Raw genomic sequence first — 19,882 nt, 5'->3', positions numbered from 1 at the left:
TGGGTTTGACATGGCCTTGTATGTTAGGCAAAGGTCACCTCTGAGCAGCGGTGGCGACTGAATAGAGCTGGAGTTCTTTCAGACGGGGAGCATAGGAGAGATTATGAGACCCTTTATTCTTTTGGCGAGGAACTTTTGTGGTCACTCGAGCTGCTGCACGTGTCGGGCCAGATACATTTCGAATTGGGCATTGTACTCAATCATTGGTCTGATGAGTGATGAGTAAAGGGAGACCATGACCTCCCTTGATCTAGATGAGAATCCCTTCATGATAAGGTGGGCAATGTAGAAGGTCTTCCTAACTACTTTAGCTACATGGGTGTCGAATGACAGACTACAATCAACCTAGGTCCCCAAGTCCCTGATAACTTCTTCTGTGCTCAGTGGATTGCCACCTATTTGGTAGCTAGGGGTAACCTTGTTTTTCCCGAAGGGTATGACTATGCATTTTTTGGCATTTAACTTTAGGCCATGGCTCTGGCACCAGTTATCCGTTTCTGTGAGACCCTTCTGAAGGATATCTGTGTCAGATGTGTTTTCTACTATGGCTCCCAGTTTGCAGTCATCTGCAAACTTTGTCAGCCATAACCCTCCTGTGTTTGCTTGTACTTCGGAAAAGTAGATGCCAAACAAGAGTGGGCCCAGGACTGAGCCCTGTGGGACCCCACTTGTGACAGGCTTTGAGTCTGACATGGCGCCAGCAACTCTGACCCTGTGGGTTCTGTCACTCAGCCAGTTTGCAACCCATCTTGTGATGTATGGGTTAACATTTAAGCTGCTGAGTTTTTCAATGATACCCGAGTGAGGTATTGTATCGAAGGCCTTCGCCAGATCCAGGTAGGCTGCATGGATTGCCTTTCCCTCATCAATGGCTTTGGTGACTGTTTCGAAAAAGTCAACCAAGTTTAAAAGGCATGATCTGCCTTTGACAAAGCCAAACTGGGTTGGATCCAAGGTCTGCAAATTCCTATGTCTTTATTTATGAGGTCCATTATGATCCTCTCCATGGCTTTGCAGATAAGGCTTGTCAAGCTAATAGGCGGTAATTTCCAGGGTCGGTGGAAGCACCGCCTTTGTGAAGTGGGACCACAGTTGCAGTGCGCCACTCCCTGGGTACATATCCAGAGGTAAGGCTTTGATTAAATAGCTGTCCTAGTTGTGGGTTTAATTCCTCATTGAGCTCGTGGAGCACACAGCCGGGGACACCGTCGGGTCCCATGGATGCTGTGTTTTTTGCTTTGGAGAGAGCAGTTTTAACTTGGGCGTTGGAAATGTTTGGGGGCCTCCAATCGTTTGGAATAGATATCTCTCCTTTTGGGGCGGGGAGAAGTTTGCACTGAACCTGTCAGCCAGTATGTTGGCAATGTCTGTAGGATCAGTAATCTTCACATCATTTTTGATTAGTTCTGAGCATATCTGGGAGTTTCCTCCCAGGTTTCTAACATAGCTAAAGAATGCCTTATGATTGTCTTTTGAGTCTTTAGCTATTTTTCTCTCAAAATTTGCTTTGGATGATTTTATGAGAGCTCTTAGTTTTTTACTTATAGTGATCAAGGGTGTCTTACCTTTTAAGGATTTTGCTCTATCTTGTAGTAGCTTCCTCCTTTTGTTGTAGAGTTTGTTTATGGCTGGGGTCCACCAGAGTGGACGCTTGCCTTTGGTTGATGTGCAGATGCAATTCTTTTTGTGTCCATTGTCCTTGACTACACCTGCCCTCCATGTGTGCTCCCCATCCATGATCTGAGGCGTCCGTTGTAATGGTTTGGCTGGTATGTGGCTTGCTGAAAGGCAGGCCTATGTTTGAATGGCTTGCTTTTGCCCACCACAGGAATTCCTTTTGAAGGCATGGAATGAGGGGGATCAGAGTTTCTAGGCTGTGACTGTGCTGAGACCATAGACTCCTTAGGTACCATTGTAGTTTCCTCATATGTAGCCTTGCTTGTGGAATCAGAAGAATGCAAGATGCCATGAAACCCAGGGCCTGCAGGATTTTCCTTGCAGTTAGCTGGGTTTGTGTTGTCAGATTTCTGAAATAATCCGGTATGCTTGTTTTTCTTCTGTGAGAAAAGCCATTTGGGTGTTTGTATCCAGTTTTGCACCCAGAAAAATTATTCGTTGGGATGGAACAAGTCTTGATTTCTGAATGTTGACTGTGTATCCCAAGGCCTGTAGTAGTCGGATGGCATAGTTTAAGTGTTTTACCAGTGTTTGCTGGCTGTCCGCTTGTATGAGGCAGTCGTCCAGGTATGGGTATATTTGTATCCCCTGAAGTCTGCAATGTGCAATTACTGATGCCAGGCATTTCGTGAATACTCTGGGTGCAGTAGATAAGCCAAAGGGCAATGCTGAGAATTGATAATGCTCTGAACCTGCAAGAAATCTGAGGTGTCTTCTGCAACTTTGTCTGATAGGGACATGCAGGTATGCGCCTCCTTGAGGTCTAGAGTTACCAGCCATGACCCCTTGCCCAGCATGGGAAGGAGTTGCTGTAAAGTCAGCATTTTGAATTTTGGCACAATGAGGTAAGTATTCAGTGCGGACAAGTCCAGAATAGGCCTCCATTGCTTTTCTTTTCTTGGAACAAGGAATAGTCTGGAATAAAATCCTTGGCCTTGTTCTGAGAGGAACCCTTTCTATTGCTTTCATTTGTAGTAGTTTGGAAATTTGTTTTAAAGCCTCTGCCCTTTGGTTTGGTGGCAGGTTTGGCATGCCTTGCCTTTTTGGTAATGTATGAAAATGGAACCTGTATCCTTTGTCTATTATTTGCAGTGTCCACTTGTCCTTTGTAATACTGTGCCAATTTGAGAATAAAGATAGCTTTCCGCCCAAAGGTGCTTCCAATTGAGACCTGGTTGGCGGGGACAAAGTCAAGTCATTGAGATGGTCCTTGTGTAGTAGTTGTAGGCCCTGCAGCACCTCTCTGGTTAGGAGGCTGCCATTGACGTCCTCTGTAGGAGCCTTGAGATTGCCCTCTCCCTCTGACACGCCTGTTTCTGCCTCTTTGTGATCTGTCTGTGTCCGGAAAGGACCAATTCTTAGAAGGCCAATTTCTGCTGAATCTTGGTGGTTGGACCTGGAGAAAATCTTTGACTGTTTGTACAGATTTAGCCTTTTCCTCAAATTTCTTTTAGACCTCCTGAGCCGTGGAGCCAAATAACTTTTGCTTTTCCAACGGTGCATCTAGAAGCTTTGCTTTAACATGATCTGGCAGAGATTGTTCCTTCAGCCAAGCAGGTCTACGTATGACTGCCCCTGTCATTGCTGACCTACATGAAGATTCCAATGCATCATAACCACACTGCAAGAAATGGCTGCTAACCTGCTGGGAGTTATGTACCAGATCCTGAAGTGCCTTGCGATCTAGGGGTTCAGGTGAAGATAGTTTTTTATGCAATTCATCTAACAAATACTCTTGGTACTGTATCATATGGAATTGACAATTTAATGCCCTCATAGAAAGAGTGGAAGAAGTATACACTTTTTTACCCCATCTCTCTAAAGCCCTGGACTCCCTTTCAGAAGGAAGTGGATTTTTAGTAGTGGAGGTTGTTACCCCTTTAGGGCCCTGGGAAATAGTTTCTGGGTCAGCAGAGTGGCCCTTGTAAAGGAAATGATGCGAGTCCGGGACCCTGTAGTACCTGTCGGGTTTGATAGGAGCCGGAGGAAGGGAGTCTGGTGAGATACTAGACTCAGAGTACACATCATCAATGACATTTAAAACAGGAGGAATAGCCAAAGGTCTATGCTGAGGTAAATGCAAAAAAGTCCTTAACCTCTTCCTGGAATCAGAGAATTCCTGGCCCTGCCATTTGAAATGCTCTCTCATGGAGTGAAGTGTCTCCCCAAAGGACAACTCTTCAGGAGGGGAGGCCGAGGGAATAGATTCCTCTGCATCAGAATCCTCATAGGCCGTAAAGGCCTCCTCCTGGTAGTCTGATAGAGCAGAGTCATCTGAGGCCTCATCAGAAGACTGGGGATCTGTGTGCTCAACCCTGGGCCTTTTGTCTAGAGAAGGGTGAGAGCCCCTGTCCGGATGCGGCTGAGAGACCCTAATTAAGGAAATAAGGTCCTCAGCTAAACTTAAAATCTGGGAACCGGTAGTGGATCTCTAAGCAATAGCCTTGGGAGGGAGAGATTTTGGCTGTTTAGCAGCTTTAGCACAGGTAAATGCCTTTATGGACATGGATGCAGGACGCCTGGCTGCCCCACGTGCTGGAGTAGTTTTATCTAGAGAAATGGTGTTGGTAGTTTCCAGAGCACCGGTTTCAGGGGAATTCTATGACCGACTCAGAGGAGGCCTCCGGGGCCGAGGCTGTCTGTTGTGAGGTTTCGTCGGTCGGAAGCACCAAGGATTCTGTTTCAGCAGATACCGAGACACTCGCGGTAGGCCTAGGCGTGGTTTCGGCCGAAACCACGGACCGCGTGTGTCAGTCCTTGTCCTTCCGTTTTTTGGTTAAATGAGTAGTCGGAAGCTCTGACGGCATCTTGTAACAGTAACTATCCCCAAAAAATTCCTCTGCAAACTCCGCCTGACGCCCAAGAGTGCGTCTATTGAAGGAGGCACAGGCTGCACAGGCCAAGACATCGTGGTCTGGGCCTAGGCAGGGGAGGCAGTAAGAGTGGAAATCCTTATAAGGTATTTGTTTCCCACAAGTTAAACAATTATTAACTTTAACCGTTTGATCTGACATCGGCCGAGGCAAGAAAGAGTCCCCAACGGGGTACTTAGCTTTTTGAAGTCTTCGGTAGCTGAATTTACAGGAGCTGGCCGACCGGCACTTGCGAACTGCTTCTGCTTTGGGCACCGCGCGGCAATAAAGACTGAGGAAGATGGGGTCGGCTGACGCTTTTATATCCCAGGTGCTTTGACGTCGGGAAAGGGGCGACATCAGCCAACGCCGGACCCAGACTTTGGAATCCGGCCGACCAAAGGGCTGCCTGAGGTAGGACAACCCATATGCAAGGACTGCAGATGCATCCTTGAAGGACATCAGTATCCACCACCAGTACCTATGCGGAGAATACGTTAATGCATACACAAAAATTCATCTAACTGAGCAAACTATTTTAAAAATGCCAGTTTATCTAGCTTTAGGGTTAAGTTGCTAGTGATAGCTGTATGAAAAATACAACAATGTCCTTCTTACCTGTACCACTTCCTGGACAACTTTGGCCTACCCCGAACAGTTTTGTGCCATACAACAGGGAAGTTTACAATACTGGCAAAATTCTGTGTGACAGCAATAGTGGTGTCAAGATTGAGGACAACATGCCACCAGCCTCCTTGGAATAATTAACCACAAAAAAGAAAGTGTAAGGAAAGTTTGTTGAAGCCCACTGACCCACATTATTTACACTGTTTATAACAGCAGACAATTTAGGCACATTTTTAAAGTGTATAAAGATTTCAAATTTGAAAAACGCTCAAACAGTACAATTATATTGATTTTTTTTTACTTGTTTAGACAAGTTTGCTTTGAATTGTGCAGTGCTGGCTTTGGCAACAGTGAGTAAACTACTGGATGGATAAATACCTCACCCAAGGTAGTACTGTTGACTGGTTAAGTTTGTGGTGCAAACAGTGCTTTTAGTTGCATAGCTGTAAAGTCATATGGACAGCTACAAAAACAGAAATATGTACACCAAGATAATAATCAATCAAGCCAAGTGCCACGATATAAACAGTGCAATGATTATATTCAGTACTCAACAATTACACTGCACTTGCGTCTCGTTGGAACACCCACAAATTTTTGTTTTAAATCAACTTTATTATAGATCTTGAAAACATGCACTGTACACATTTATGTTTACACAAACTTGTAAACACCACTCGCAATTAGCAAAAATCACAGTGAAGAAAATGGACATTATATACAAATACTTAAGAAATATGAACTCTCTTGGAAGTCTTAAAATGCCAGTCAATATTACTCATAGAAATCCTGATGAAACGCATTGGAAAGGGCTTGGACTGTCTTTGTATACAACGCAGCATACACATGTAATGTGCGTCAGCATTCTGACAGTCTGCTTAAGCAATTATCTACTTTATCAATAACCACCACCCTCACTAAACATTACATTTGTGTAGTTTTCATCAACCTCACACTGATCAAGACAGACTCATTTATCTCAGCCAACAGGCAACCAAACACTTGGCTTGGTGTCCTTGGACAGTCAAATGAGACATCTTTAATTTCCCCAGTCACACCCAAATAAAATAACATTCATGTTAATGCTGTTTTAACTTATAGGCTACCCTTGTATATGGAAAGTGTTTTGTAATTATGAGGCAACCTAATCATTTTACTCAGGGAGGGAAAAAAACTCTCGCCAAGCTTAACCCTTGTCATCTAATCATTTTTAGCACTTTTAGATTACACAAATTACTGCTATAAATCTCTGCAAACTCATAACTGATACACAATTTACCAGTAAGCAGGTAGAAAACAAGTAATTCCCAGTTATAATATAAAAACAACTTATCTACAATCCCATAGACAAAGACACACATTTTACCCCATCATCAAGTCAGAGAAAGCAAAAAAAGTCTTAATGCTTAATCACCATCATCTCTAATGCCCTCCACTGCTATATCCCCGACCAGCCTCGAGGAGCATTCACAAAACAGTTCACAGTACCATAACATCACTTTCACATAAATACTCATCAACTTAATTAGCCATAACTTTCCAGATTGTTCTTCATATATTAATGTGCCAGCTACCCAACAGTATTCATTGATTAATAACCATGTCACCACACTGAAAGCACAAGAGGCAACTTGAACAGTTGAAATAATATACCGTGTATCAGTAAAACAAAACCTTACAAATCCTCAAAAATCAATAACACAATAAAACCTACTTCATTAAAATAAGTTTAGAAGTTATATACTTACATAACTAGGTATCTATATTGCCCATTTTCATTCTTCCACACTGATGGGGGTCTCTGATCTGATATTGCATCCAACTCGGCTGCTTTCCAAGACTTTAAGATCAGTCTTAATCTCCTCCCTCTACCCATAATACACCACATCTTTCTCAACTCCCTATAACTGAAAGGATTATAAGCAATACTACGAGAAAGAAAAACATCTAAGGCTCAAACCTGGAACCCATGGGTTCTGGACTTCTTCCGAGCACTTCTCAAAAGCACCAGGGTGGGGGACAGCTGGGAGGGTCGTGAGGAAGAATGAAAATGGACAATACAGACACCTAGTTATGGTTCTCAATGCAGACACCTAGTTATGTTAACTACATAACTTCTAAATCTGATACTGTTTTCATTCTTCCTCACTGATGGGTCAGAGTCCCAAGCTATGTGTTCCCCAGGTGGTCTTCAAGGAAGGATGTGCCAGAGCAAAGTCAAGGCAAAGGATGCCCTGCTCCCAGAAATATCATCCAATTTATAGTGTGAAACAAAGCTACAAGTCTTAGACCAAGTAACTGCAGCACAAATTTCATCAACTGAGGTTCTGGAAGATAAAGTAGCCATAGCTCTTGTGAAATGGGACTTGGGAGGTAGAGGCAAATCTATATCTTTCTGAGAATAAATCAATGAAATACAATAAGTTATTAATTTACCTAAAGTGATTTTTGAAACTGCCTGACCTGACTGGTTTAGAGAAAGACACTAACAGTTTATCGGATTTCCTATGCCTCTTTGTCCTGTGGAGGTAGAAACATAGTTGCCTGTGAACATCTAGGAGTTGCAAAATATATTCATCTTTGTTTGAAAAACTGGGGAAGAAAACTAGTAATTGAATGGATTGGTTAATGTTAGACTCCATGGCCACCTTAGGCACGAAGAACAGATTTGTTCTTAAGGATACCCCCTATCTTTATATAAAAAAAGGTGTAACGAGGTTTGGCTGACAAAGCTTGAAGCTCTGATATTCTCTTAGTGGAAGTAATAGCTATCAAAAAGATTGCTTTCCAAAACAGAAATTTCACGTCACAAGAACCAGATGGCTCAAAGGACTTCTGGGTAAGACCTTGCAGTACCAATGTGAGATCCTAAGGGGGAGAAGGATCTTTCACTGGGAATCTAAGAGGAAAAATACTCTTCATGAAAGCTTTATATAATTTGGGAAGAGAGAGAGAGACGACGCCCTCTTCCCAACATGAAGATTGGATATAGTAGCAAGGTGAAGTTTGATGATGGAGAAACTGGCTACTTCCTGAAAAACAATGTTAAGAAAAAGGAGAATTGATACGGTGGATGCTGAGAAAGGACCAATATTCTCCTTTGATACCCAAATTGTGAACCTCTTCCACTTGTTGTTCTTAGTGGAAGCCCTCTGAAAGGCCAGGATAATGTCACAGATGGAGCGGGTGAGCCTGGACTTTGTTATAATTACTGGATGTGGAGAAACCATGCAGTCAGTTTTAGGGAGTGAAGTTTGGGAAGCTGTTTTTCTGACGGGTGAAAAATGAGATAATGTACAGGATCAAAATTCCAAGGCAGATACTTGAGGCGAGACCAAAGGAAGTGGAGCCACACCTGGAAAGGCCAGAAAAGAGCAATGAGGATTACTCAACACTTTAACCTACTGGCTATCTGTAGGACTTTCAGGATCAACGGAAGTGGAGGGCAAGCATAAAGGAGACCTAGGGTCAGTCGTGGACTACAGCATCCCTCAGTGACTCCCGCTTCAAGAGAATCTGAGCAAAATACTGGTTGCATTTGAAGTTCAGGGGAGAGGCAAAAAGTTCACAAAAAGGCTGGCCCCAATGACTGAATATCTCGTTTGCTGCTGACTGGTTGAGGGACCACTCGTGAGGAGCAGAATGGACCTGCAGAGTCTGCAAGAACACTGATAACCCCTGGAATGTGTGTTGCAATCAGAAAAACGGGACAAAGATATTGCCTGTTCCCAAACTCTCATGGCCTCCCTACACAAAGTGTAAGAATGGGTTCCTCCTTGTTTGCTGATGTACCAGACTACTGACATATTGTCTGCGTGAACTGCAATCGCCCCCAAAGGTAGAACGTCCTGAAAGGCTTGCAATGCAAGGACTGCTCTCATCTCTAGGTCACTGTGGTTATGGCAGGGTAAGAGAAAAAATAGCCAGGTCATTTGACTGTATCCACCAGTGTACATCAACGACAGTTTGACAGGAGCAGACAGTGAGTGACAAAGAATGGACCATTGAAACTCTATGGTCCACTGGAGAACCCTCATAAAAAACCTTGCTAAGGGAACTAGCATGATTGCAGCTGCCATTGACCCTAGAACCTGTAGAACCAACCATGCTGGTGGTGAAGGAAAATCTAACACAGCTTGAATCTGTTGTCTTCAAATAATATGTGATGAATCGGTAAAGAGGCCACTTGTGTTGTTGTCCAACTGTGTTGCTATGAACTCTAGGTTCTGGACAGGCATCAAGCTCCATTTTGCCAGGTTTATTGTAATGCCCAGGTGATTGAAGATTCTCACTAGAAAGTCTCTAAACTGTAGTAGAAGATGCCTTGTTGGTGCAGTAAGAAGCCAATCATCTAGGTATGGAAACACTTGGAATCATTTGGTAAACACCCAGGGGGCTGTGGTGAGTCCAAAGGGCAGCACTCTGAACTGGTAATGACTGGCTCCCAGCCAGAAGCGCAAATGACTTCTGGAGCACCTGTCTATCTTGACATGAAAGTACGCATCTTGAAAATCCACAGAGCACATCCAATTATCCTTGTGCAAAAGTGGCAGAATGGACTGAACCGTAACAATATGGAACTTTGACTTCTTGACGAAATTATTCAAGTTGCTGAGGTCCAGAATAGGTCTCAGGCCCCCTTTCTTTTTGACACTAAAAAGAAGAAAGAATAAGTTCAGAATCCACTTTGCTCGGTCAGAACCTCTTGGGGGACTTTTTTGTACAAGTTTTTGAACTTCCTGCACTGTATACTCCCTATCACTGGGTGGTAATAATGGGAGTTTCCTCTTTGGACTTGAAGGTGTCAGAGAAAAGGGAATGTAACAGCCTCTGGATATTATGTTCAGCATCCCTGGGATACTATATTTAAAACTCATTTGTCCTGGGTAATGAGTTGCCAGTTTTGTGCATGAAGTGCCAGTTTTCCCCCGAAAGGGGCGGCTAAAAGGTAAGTGCTTGGTGATTGTAGAGGGAAGTCATTGAGACTGTATACCACAAGGAGGTGCCTTGCTGCTTCCAGATTTGGAGGTGGAAGCACCCCATTGTTTTGTTCTAAAAGTTCCTTTTGACTGAAATCTGGAGCCGTTGGAATGTCTACATTTGACTTGAGCGGCTCTCGAGGGGACTGGAAAGGACCAGTTTTTAGTAGGCCAGTGCCTACTAAATCTTGGAGGTTGCACTTGTAAGAAATCTTTCACCGTTTGCACAGATTTAGCTTTATCTTCCATCTTTTTGAACACTTCTTCAGCCTCATTTCCAAAGAGACGGTCCTGTTGTAAAGGAACATCCAACAATTTTGCTTTAACATGGTCAGGCAGAGTTTGCTCTTTGAGCCAAGCATGCCTTCTTAGCACAAATCCAGTTACAGCAGACATGCAAGATGCGTCCAAGGAATCAAAACCACATTGCAAAGTGTGTTTTCGAACTTGTTCAGCTGAATGTAATAAATCCTGCAAATCTTTATTTTCTACTCAGTCAGAGACTAAAATAATTTTCTGTTTAAGTAGTCCCATGATATGCTGTTGATATCTAAGCATATGAAATTAAGCCCTGATTGCCAGGGTTGCAGACATGTAAACCTTCTTACCTTATCTATCCAGCGCCCTGGAATCTCTATCAGAAGGGGTAGGATTTTTAGCAGTAGAGGCCTTAATGCCCTTGGGACCCTGAGAAATGGTTTCAGGGTCAGCAATGGGATTTTTGAAAAGGAATTTGTGCGAGTCAGGAAAGTACAGTTGTGTACCTACCATAAATGTAGATGTTAGAGTGTATTCATTGTTGCAGTCATTACACACTTGGGTTATCCTGCTGGCAGGTGACCCGCAGTCGGCCCGAGTTCCAAAGTCTTGGTCCGGCGTCGGTTGCTGTCTACTATTCCCTGACGTCAGTGCGCCAGGGGTATAAAAGTTGCAACAGACACCATTTTCTTCAGTTTTTCTTGCCCCAGATGTCAGGTGCCCCCAGATATGAAGGCTGTAAAGATAAAAATATGCCAAACAACCATGCATATATTACTAAAAACATTTCCTTCTTCTAAAAGCAAATACACCACATAGGTTGTATAGAGTTGAGAAGTACAGAATAGTCCCAGCAAAGAGGGGGATGGTGGGTGGGTAACCAGGACTGCAACAGTGAATACATTCGAACATCTACATTTATGGTAGGTACACAACTGTACTATGTTCATCATGTTTCACTGCTGCAGTCATTACTCTTAGGTTAAATCCCAAAGCTGAGGATGGGTGGCTGGACTAAATAGAATTAGGAGAGGCTATGAGGCACTGCAGAACTGCAGTGGCACAGCCTGCTCTGGATTTAGAGTAAAGAGGTAAGTGGTAGTGCTCTGTAAAAGTGTGCACTGAACTCCAAGTTGTAGCCTCTAAGATGTCTTTGGTTGGTACTCCTTTGAGGAAGGCTGCTGAAGTGGCTGCTGCTCTGGTAGAATGAGGCCTAATGCCCTTAGGCACTGATTTGCCATGCTGTGAATAGCAGAAATGGATGCAATGGCCTATTTAGAAATAGTCTGTTTTTAGATGGCCTTTCCTTGTGATCCTGTAGCATATGACACTAATAGTTGCTCAGTCTTTCTGAAAGCTTTAGTTCTGTCCAAGTAGAAGCGCAGCTGCCTGTGTATGTCCAAAGAATGCAGAATTTTTTCACCCTTGTTCTGTGGGTTTGGATAAAAGGTAGGCAAGTGAATGGTTTGGTTGAGGGCCACACTGGACACCACCTTAGGCATAAATGTTGGGTTTGTCCTCAGAGAAACCCTGTCTGGATGAAAAATGATACAAGGTTCCACAGCCATGAGTGCTTGTAACTCAGAGACTCGTCTTGCAGAGGTTATTGCTAGGAGCAGAGCTGTTTTCCAGGATAAGAATTTTATATCAGCTGTTGAGGCTGGCTTAAAGAGGCAGTGTGAGTTTTTCCAAGACATAATTGAGGTCCCATGCCGGAATTGGTGCTCTCCATGGAGGCCTGATGTTTTTGGCCCCTCTGAGGTACTGCCTTATTAATGGATGAGAAAAGATAGGTGGTTCCGTATTGTAATGGGCTGAAATGGCAAAGGCATTAATCTTAATTGATGAAAAGGAAAGGCCTTGGTCCAGCATCTCAGTTAGGTATTGTAAAATCTGAGGGATATTTGGTATGTAAGTGTCAATGCCTCGTTCCTGTTTCCAAGCACAGAATCTCTTCCATTTTTCTGCATAAGATTTTCTGGTACTGGGCCTCCTGGCCTCCAAGATAACATCCATAACAGCTTTTGAAAGAGGAGTGTTCTGAATGGCTACATTATCCACTATGCTGCCAGATTTAAGGTTCTGAGTTGGCTGTGCAGGATCTGATTGTTTTGTTGGGTCAGCAAGTGAGAAGTTTGAGGCAATATCCATGTTGGACCTTGAGACAAGCTCTTTAGGATTGGGTACCAGTGCTGGCGTGGCCAGTCTGGTGCAATCAGTATCATTTTTGGCTTCTCTTGTCTGACCTTTAGGAGTACCCTGGGAAGGAGAAGCAGTGGAGGAAAAGCATATACTGTTCGATTTTTCCAGCTGAAGGATAGGGCGTCGACTCTCCATGCTTGTTTGTGATAAATCCTTGTGCAAAATCTCTAATTGGTAGTTGTAAGGGGAGGCAAATAGATCTATGTCTGGGCATCCCCATTTCCTTGTTATCATGCTGAAGACTTGTGGATCCAGTTTCCACTCGTGGGGATCCATGAGGTTTCTGCTTAGTTCGTCTACCAGAGTATTTGTTTTTCCTGGCAGGAATTGTGCTTGCAGGTGAACTTGACAAGTCAATGCTGTGTCCCATAAGGTCATTGCTTGTCTGCAAAGGGGGTAGGAATGTGTGCCTCCCTGCTTGTTTATGTACCAAATGACCGTAGTATTGTCCATCTTTATTAGTAGCTGTCCTGGATGAAGTAGATCCTTGATAGCTGTCAGGGCATTCTGAACAGCTAGCATCTCTTTTTGATTGATGTGAAGATGCTTCTGGCTTGCAGGCCATGTGCCCTGAATACATTTTCCTGCCATATGGGCCCCCCAGGCATAATCTGATGCATCTGTTATCAGTGTCTGTCTGGCTGTGGGTAAAGTGAATGGCAGACCCTTGTTGTGGTGACAGGCCTGTGCCCACCATCGAAACTCGTTTTGCAGGCAGGGAATGAGGGTAATTACTGTCTCCAGACTGTGGCAATGCTGAGTCCAAACACTTTTTAGATACCACTGTAGTTTCCTCATATGCAGTCTGGCATATGGAATTAGTAGAATGCAGGATGCCATGAAGCCCAAGCCCTGCAGGAATTTCCTTGCATATAACTGGGTCTTTGTTGCCAAGTAAGAAGTCAGTTGCCTTTGTCTGGCGTGAGATAAGCCATCTGGGCAGTTGTATTTAAGCTTGCAGCCTTGCACCCAGGAATATTATCTCTTGAGAGGGTAATAGTTTTGATTTCTTTTCGTTTACTGTGTACCCTAGGCAAATTAGTAATCTTTTTACAAACGCCGGATGCTTTAGAAGAATATCTTTGTTCTCTGCTTGAATAAGGCAGTCTTCCAAGTAGGGATATATTTGAATTCCGTTGTCTGCAAAATGCAATTACTGGTGCCAGGCATTTTGTGAAGACCCTGGGCGCAGTAGATAAGCCGAAGGGCAGTGCAGAGAATTGGTAGTGCATTGAGCCAGCTATGAATCTGAGGTATCTTCTGCAAGACTGTCTGAATGGGAAATGCAGGTATGCCTCTTTTAGGTCCAAAGTTACGAGCCAAGCCTTCTTGTCCAGCATGGGCAGGAGCTGCTGTAGAGTCAACATCTTGAATTCTGGAACCTCCACAAACATGTTTAGTATAGACAGGTCCAGTACTGGTCTCCAGGTTTTGTCCTTTCTGGGCACTAAGAAAAGTCTGGAGTAAAATCCTTGCCCCTGCTCTTGTTGTGGTACTTGTTGAATGGCCCTCATGTCCATGAGGGCTGTAATTTGCTTTTGTGCCTCTGCCCACTGATTGTGTGGCAGGTCTGGCATACCTTTTGCCCTTGGTAGGGTGTGAAAAGGGGTGTGAAAATGGAACCTGTAGCCTTGGGACACTATGTTCAAGACCCATTTGTCTTGGGTAATCATTTGCCAATTTGGTGAAAAAAGTGCTAGTTTTCCCCCTAAGGGGGCTGCCAAAAGAAAAGTGCTTGGATCTGGTAGAGGAAAGTCATTGGGACTGTTTCCTGTACGGTTGTGATTTGTCTTCTCTGCTTTTGGAGGTAGGAGCACCCCATTGTTTAGGCCTGTATGAGCCTTGGAGCGGAGATCTGCCTCTGGGGCATCTCTCTCTGTGCCCTGTCTGACACTGGAAAGGACCAATTTTTTGAAGGCCAGTTCCTGCTAAATCTGGGTGGCTGTACCTGTAAGAAATCCTTAGCTGTCTGCATGTATTTCGCTTTATCCTCCATTTTCTTCAACAACTCTTCTGCTTTATCACCAAACAAAGTATCATGCTGTAATAGGGCATCTAATAATTTTGCTTCAACATGATCAGGCAGATTCTGTTCCTTTAACCAAGCATGCCTTCTAATAACAGAACCTGTAACAGCGGCCCTACAAGAGACCTCCAGTGAAACATAACCACATTGCAAAGTATGCTTTCCCACTTGTTCAGCTGCATGCAATAAATCCTGCATTTCCTTGTGCTCTGAACATTCAGAATTTGTCAACATTTTCTGTTTAAGCAGTGACATTAAATATTGTTCATATTTAAGCACATGAAACTGACAATTTAAAGCCCTTACAGCCAAGGTAGCAGAAGTGTAAACCCCCCCCCCATCTGTCCAGTGCCATAGAGTCCCTATCAGAGGGGGACAGGGTTTTTTGCAGTGGAAGCTTTGACCCCTTTGGGACCCTGAGATATAGTTTCTGGGTCAGCAGTGGGGTTTTTATAAGAATTTATGAGAATCTGGGACCTTGTAGTATCTGTCTAGCTTAGCAGGTGCAGGGGGTAAAGACTCAGGGGACAGGCCAGACTCTGAAAATACATCTACAATGTCTAGAACAGGTGGAATAGCAAGGGGTCTGTGTTGAGGAAGTAGCAGAAAGTCTCTGAGCCTTTTCTTAGATTCTGAGTAATCTTGGCCCTCGCAGTCGAAATGCTCCCTCATGGTATGCAGGGTTTCTCCAAAAGAATAATCCTCAGGAGGAGAGGCTGAAGGAATGGATTCTTCAGCATCAGAATCTTAATAGAGAGGAATAGAATAATTCTGTTCAGAAGAGGAATCAGAGGAAATATAAACCTGATCAGAAGAATCATTCTGTCTCTTGCCTAGGCCTCTTATCAGGAGGGGGATGGGAACCCCTGATCAAAGTAATTAGATCTTCGGCCATTTTAGGCATGGAAGTCTGAGTATGAGAATGCTGTACTTGTTTCTTTGTCTTTAGAGCTGCTTTAGTCTTTGTTTTTGAAGCTGAAGATGGTTTAACACAACTGTGTAGGTCTGAAGACACCCTCAGAAGCCAATGCCTGCTCAGCGGCTCCGGACCCATCTGAGGGAATGATTTCCGAGTGTCCAATACCTTGAGTATCCAGAGGCCCAGTCGACTCCACATGGGAGTCGGAAGCGGCCTGTGGCTCTGAGGTAGCGGGCACCAGGGGCTGTGAAAGTGACTCACTGAGAACCGGCGACTGGCCTAACGGTTTTGGACCTCAAATGCCTATCCTTTTCCTTGTCCTAGCGTTTTTTATAAACTCAGGTAGTCAGCTGTTCCGACTGCATTATATAATTAAACCTTCGGCCAAAGTAATGAAATGCAAAATCGAACCGACGCTTAATAGTGCGTTGGTTAAATCTAGCACAAAACCAACAGCTAACAACGTCGTGGTCAGGGCCTAGGCAAGGAATACAGTAAGAGTGAAAATCCTTATGAGGTATTTGCTTCCCACAAGCAATAAAATTGTTGGCGCACTGATGTCAGGGAAGGGGCGACAGCAACCGACACCAGACCAGGACTTTGGAATTCAGGCCGACTGCGGGTAGCCTGCCAGCAGGATAACCCAAGAGTAATGACTGCAACAGTGAAACACAAACATTATGTGGTTCTGCTGTATCAGTTCCTTGTGCTTGATTCCAAGCACAGAATCTCTTCCTTTTGTCAACATAAGATTTTCTAGTACTAGGTCTTCTGGCTTCCAAAATGACATCCATCACAGCTTTACTGAGAGGTGTCGTTTGTATGATTACAGGATTAGCCATGCTGCCAGGTTCAGAGTCTGTAGTTGATTGTGCAGGATCTGATTGTTTTGCTGGGACAGTAGTGGTTTTTGAGGCAAGGTCCAAGCTGGGTATTGAGACAAGTTCCTTAGGACTGGGTACCAGTATTGGCGGGGCCAGTCCGGGGCAATTAATATCATCTTTAACTTCTCGTCTGACTTTTTGGAGGACCTTGGGTAGAAGAGGCAGAGGAGGAAAGGTGTAAACGGATTGTTTTTTCCAACTGAAGGATAGAGCGTCCACTTTCCATGCTTGTCTGTGATGAGTCCTTGTGCAGAATCTTTCCAGTTGATAATTTTGAGGAGAGGCAAATAGATCTATGTCCGGGCTCCCCCATTTCTCTGTTATCATGCTGAAGACTTGTGGATGCAGTTTCCACTTGAGGATCCATAAGATTTCTGTTTAAATTGTCTGCCAGAGTGTTTTGTTTTCCTGGCAGGAATTAAGCTTGAAGATGTACTTGGTAGGTCAAAGCTGTGTCCCACAGTGCCATGGCTAATCTGCAAAGGGAGTATCGAGTGTGTGCCCCCTTGCTTGTTTATATACCACATGACTGTGGTGTTGTCCGTCTATCAGTAGATGTCCTGGATGAAGTAAGTCCTTGAATGCCTGTCAGGGCATTCTGAACAGCTAACATCTCTTTCTGGTTGATAAGCAGATGCATTTGTTTTGGGCTCCATATGCCCTGAATGCATCTCCCTGCCAGGTGGGCCCCCCAAGCATAATCTGATACGTCTGTAGTTAGGGTTTGGGTGGCAGAGGGTAGAGTGAAAGACCGTCCCGAGTTCTGGTGACATGTCTCTGCCCACCAAAGAAACTCCTGTTGTAGGCAGGGAATGAAAGGAATTATTGTTTCCAGACTGTGACAATGTTGACTCCATAAACTTTTTAGGTACCACTGTAGTTTCCTCATATGCAGCCTTGCATATGGAATCAGTAGAATGCAGGATGCCATGAACCCCAAAGCCTGCAGAATTTGTCTTGCAGATAACTGGGTTTTTGTTGCCATCTGTTTGAAGTAAATAGTCAATTGCCTTTGTCTGGCGTAAGGTAAGCCATCTGGGCAGTTGTATTCAAGCTTGCACCCAGGAATGTAATCTTTTGAGAGGGTACCAGTTGTGATTTCTTTTTGTTTATTGTGTACCCTAGGCATGTTAGAAGCCTTTTCACAAACGCCAGATGTTGAAGAAGGTCCTTGTTTTCTGCTTGAATGAGAGAGTCATCCAAGTAAGGATATATTTGCACGCTTCTTTGTCTGCAAACTGCAATTACTGGTGCCAGGCACTTTGTAAAGACCCTGGGCGCAGTAGATAAGCCAAAGGGCAGTGCAGAGAATTGGCAATGCATAAAACCAGCCTTGAAGCGGAGGTATCTTCTGCACGATTCCCTTACTGGGATATGCAGGTATGCCTCTTAAGTCTAGGAGTCACTAGCCAAGCGTTCTTGCCCAACATGGGTAGAAGCTGCTGCAAAGTTAGCATTTTGAATTTTGGTATGTCCAAGAATGTGTTCAAAATCGATAAATCCAGTATTGGGCGCCAGGCATGGTCTTTTCTGGGTACCAAGAACAGACTTGAGTAAAACCCTTGTCCTTTTTCCTGTTCTGGTACTGGCTGAATAGACCCCATATCCACAAGGGACGTAACTTGTTTCTGTGCCTCTGCCCATTGACTTTGTGGAAGATCTGGCCAACCATTTGGAATTGGCAAGGTATGGAAATGAAATCTGTATCCCTGGGATACTATGTTTAATACCCACTTGTCCTGGGTTATTAACTGCCAATTTTGAGCATGAAGTGCTAGTTTTCCTCCCTAAGGGGGCTGCCAAAAGATATGTGCTTGGTGATGGCAGAGGGAAGTCATTGAGACTGCTTACTGTAGGGTTGTGCTTGATTTCCTCCAGATTTGGAGGTAGAGGCACCCCATTGCTTTGACCTGTAAGAACCCTGTGATTGGTATCTAGAGCCTTTTGAGTGCCGGGATTTGCCCCGTGAAGCTCTGTCGGACACAGGAAAGGACCAATTTTTTGCAGGCCAGTGTCTACTGAATCTTGGTGGCTGCACTTGTAAGTCTTTTACAGTTTGCATAGACTTCGCTTTGTCTTCCATTTTATTTAAAATCTCTTCTGCCTTACTACCAGAGTATCATGCTGTAAAGGTGCATCCAACAATTTAGCTTTAACATGATCAGGCAAATTTTGCTCCTTGAGCCAGACATGCCTTCTAATCTCAGATCCAGTAACTGCGGCCCTGCAGGAGGCCTCCAAGGAATCAAAACCACATTGCAAAATATGCTTTCCAACCTGTTCTGCTGCATGCAATAATTCCTTTAATTCTTTATTTTCCACACATTCAGAAATCAACATCATTTTCTGTTTCAATAATCCCATAACATGCTGTTGATATTTAAGCATATGAAACTGGCAGTTTAAGGCCCTAATTGTCAAGGTTGCAGACGTATAAACCTTCTTTCCCCATCTATCCAACGCCCTGGAATCTCTATCAGAGGGAGTAGGATTCTTAGCTGTTGAGGCCTTTACACCTTTGGGACCCTGTGAGATAGTTTGAGGGTCAGCAGCAGGGTTTTTGAATAAAAATTTGTGAGTCAGGAACCCTGTAATATCTGTCTGGCTTGCTAGGAGCCGGAGGTAGGGACTCTGGAGTCATGCTTGATTTCGAAAACTCATCAACAAAAATGTCTAATACAGTAGGTATGGCCAAAGGCCTATGCTGAGGAAGGAGGAGGAAATCCCCAAGCCTCTTTTTTGATTCTGAGAAATCTTGACTCTCCCAATGAAAATGTTCCCTCAAAGTATGCAAGGTTTCTCCAAAGGAATAATCCGTCAGGAGGAGATGCAGATGGGATGGATTCCTCTGCATCTGAATCCTCCTAGGGTGGTATAGAAAATTCCTGATCAGAAGAGGAACCAGAAGAAATAGAAACCTGATCTGAAGATTCATAATCAGTGTCTTGCCTAGGCCTCTTATCGGGGGGGGGGGCCTGATCAAGGTAATTAAGTCTTCAGCCATTTTGATCATATGCTTTTTGGGCATAGAGGCCTAAGCATGTGGCTCATGCGTCAGTTTTGTAGCCTTGTTGCTTTTGTCTGTTTTTGCAGCTGGTGCCGATTTTACATAGAAATGCTGAGGCCTGAAGACACCCTCAGAAGCCGGTGCCTGCTCAGCGGCTCTGGACCCATCTGAGGGGGAGACATCTGTGGGTACAATACTTTGAGAAACCAACTAGAAAAATCCCCAAAAGTCTGAATAGCTTGAGCTCAAAAGACCATGTCAGAAGCGTTTCAGAGGCAAATGAGATCTGAGGATTAGAGATAGCAGGGAATTATGAGAAGGGGAGGAGCTTGAGCTCTGGATCTTTCTGATAGCTGCCAGCTCAGATCCGAGGTCAGATCCTAAACCCATTTGTGAAGAGTAAGGACACTGACAGCATCAGATCAACTAGTTTTGCAGTCCACCTCTGCCT

At 44.1% G+C, this 19,882-nt stretch overlaps 1 protein-coding gene across 1 annotated transcript in view; it reads right to left on the bottom strand.

Annotated features, from left to right (window-relative positions):
• Positions 1 to 5,143: 5,143 nt before the first annotated feature.
• LOC122816294 (bifunctional arginine demethylase and lysyl-hydroxylase JMJD6-like) overlaps positions 5,144 to 19,882 on the bottom strand; it is a 358,312-nt gene continuing 343,573 nt past the window's right edge. Inside the window, exon 4 of the mRNA XM_044089028.1 lies at positions 5,144 to 5,283. Within this exon, the coding sequence (XP_043944963.1) occupies positions 5,144 to 5,283 (140 nt within the window). The remainder of the gene's footprint in view (positions 5,284 to 19,882) is intronic.

The sequence above is a fragment of the Protopterus annectens genome, chromosome 12.part0 (genome assembly GCF_019279795.1).
Source record: "Protopterus annectens isolate FY-2018-M chromosome 12.part0, PAN1.0, whole genome shotgun sequence".
NCBI lineage: Eukaryota > Metazoa > Chordata > Ceratodontiformes > Protopteridae > Protopterus > Protopterus annectens.
Note: the sequence above shows the minus strand (reverse complement) of the source record. Positions and strands in the feature narration are given on the sequence as shown.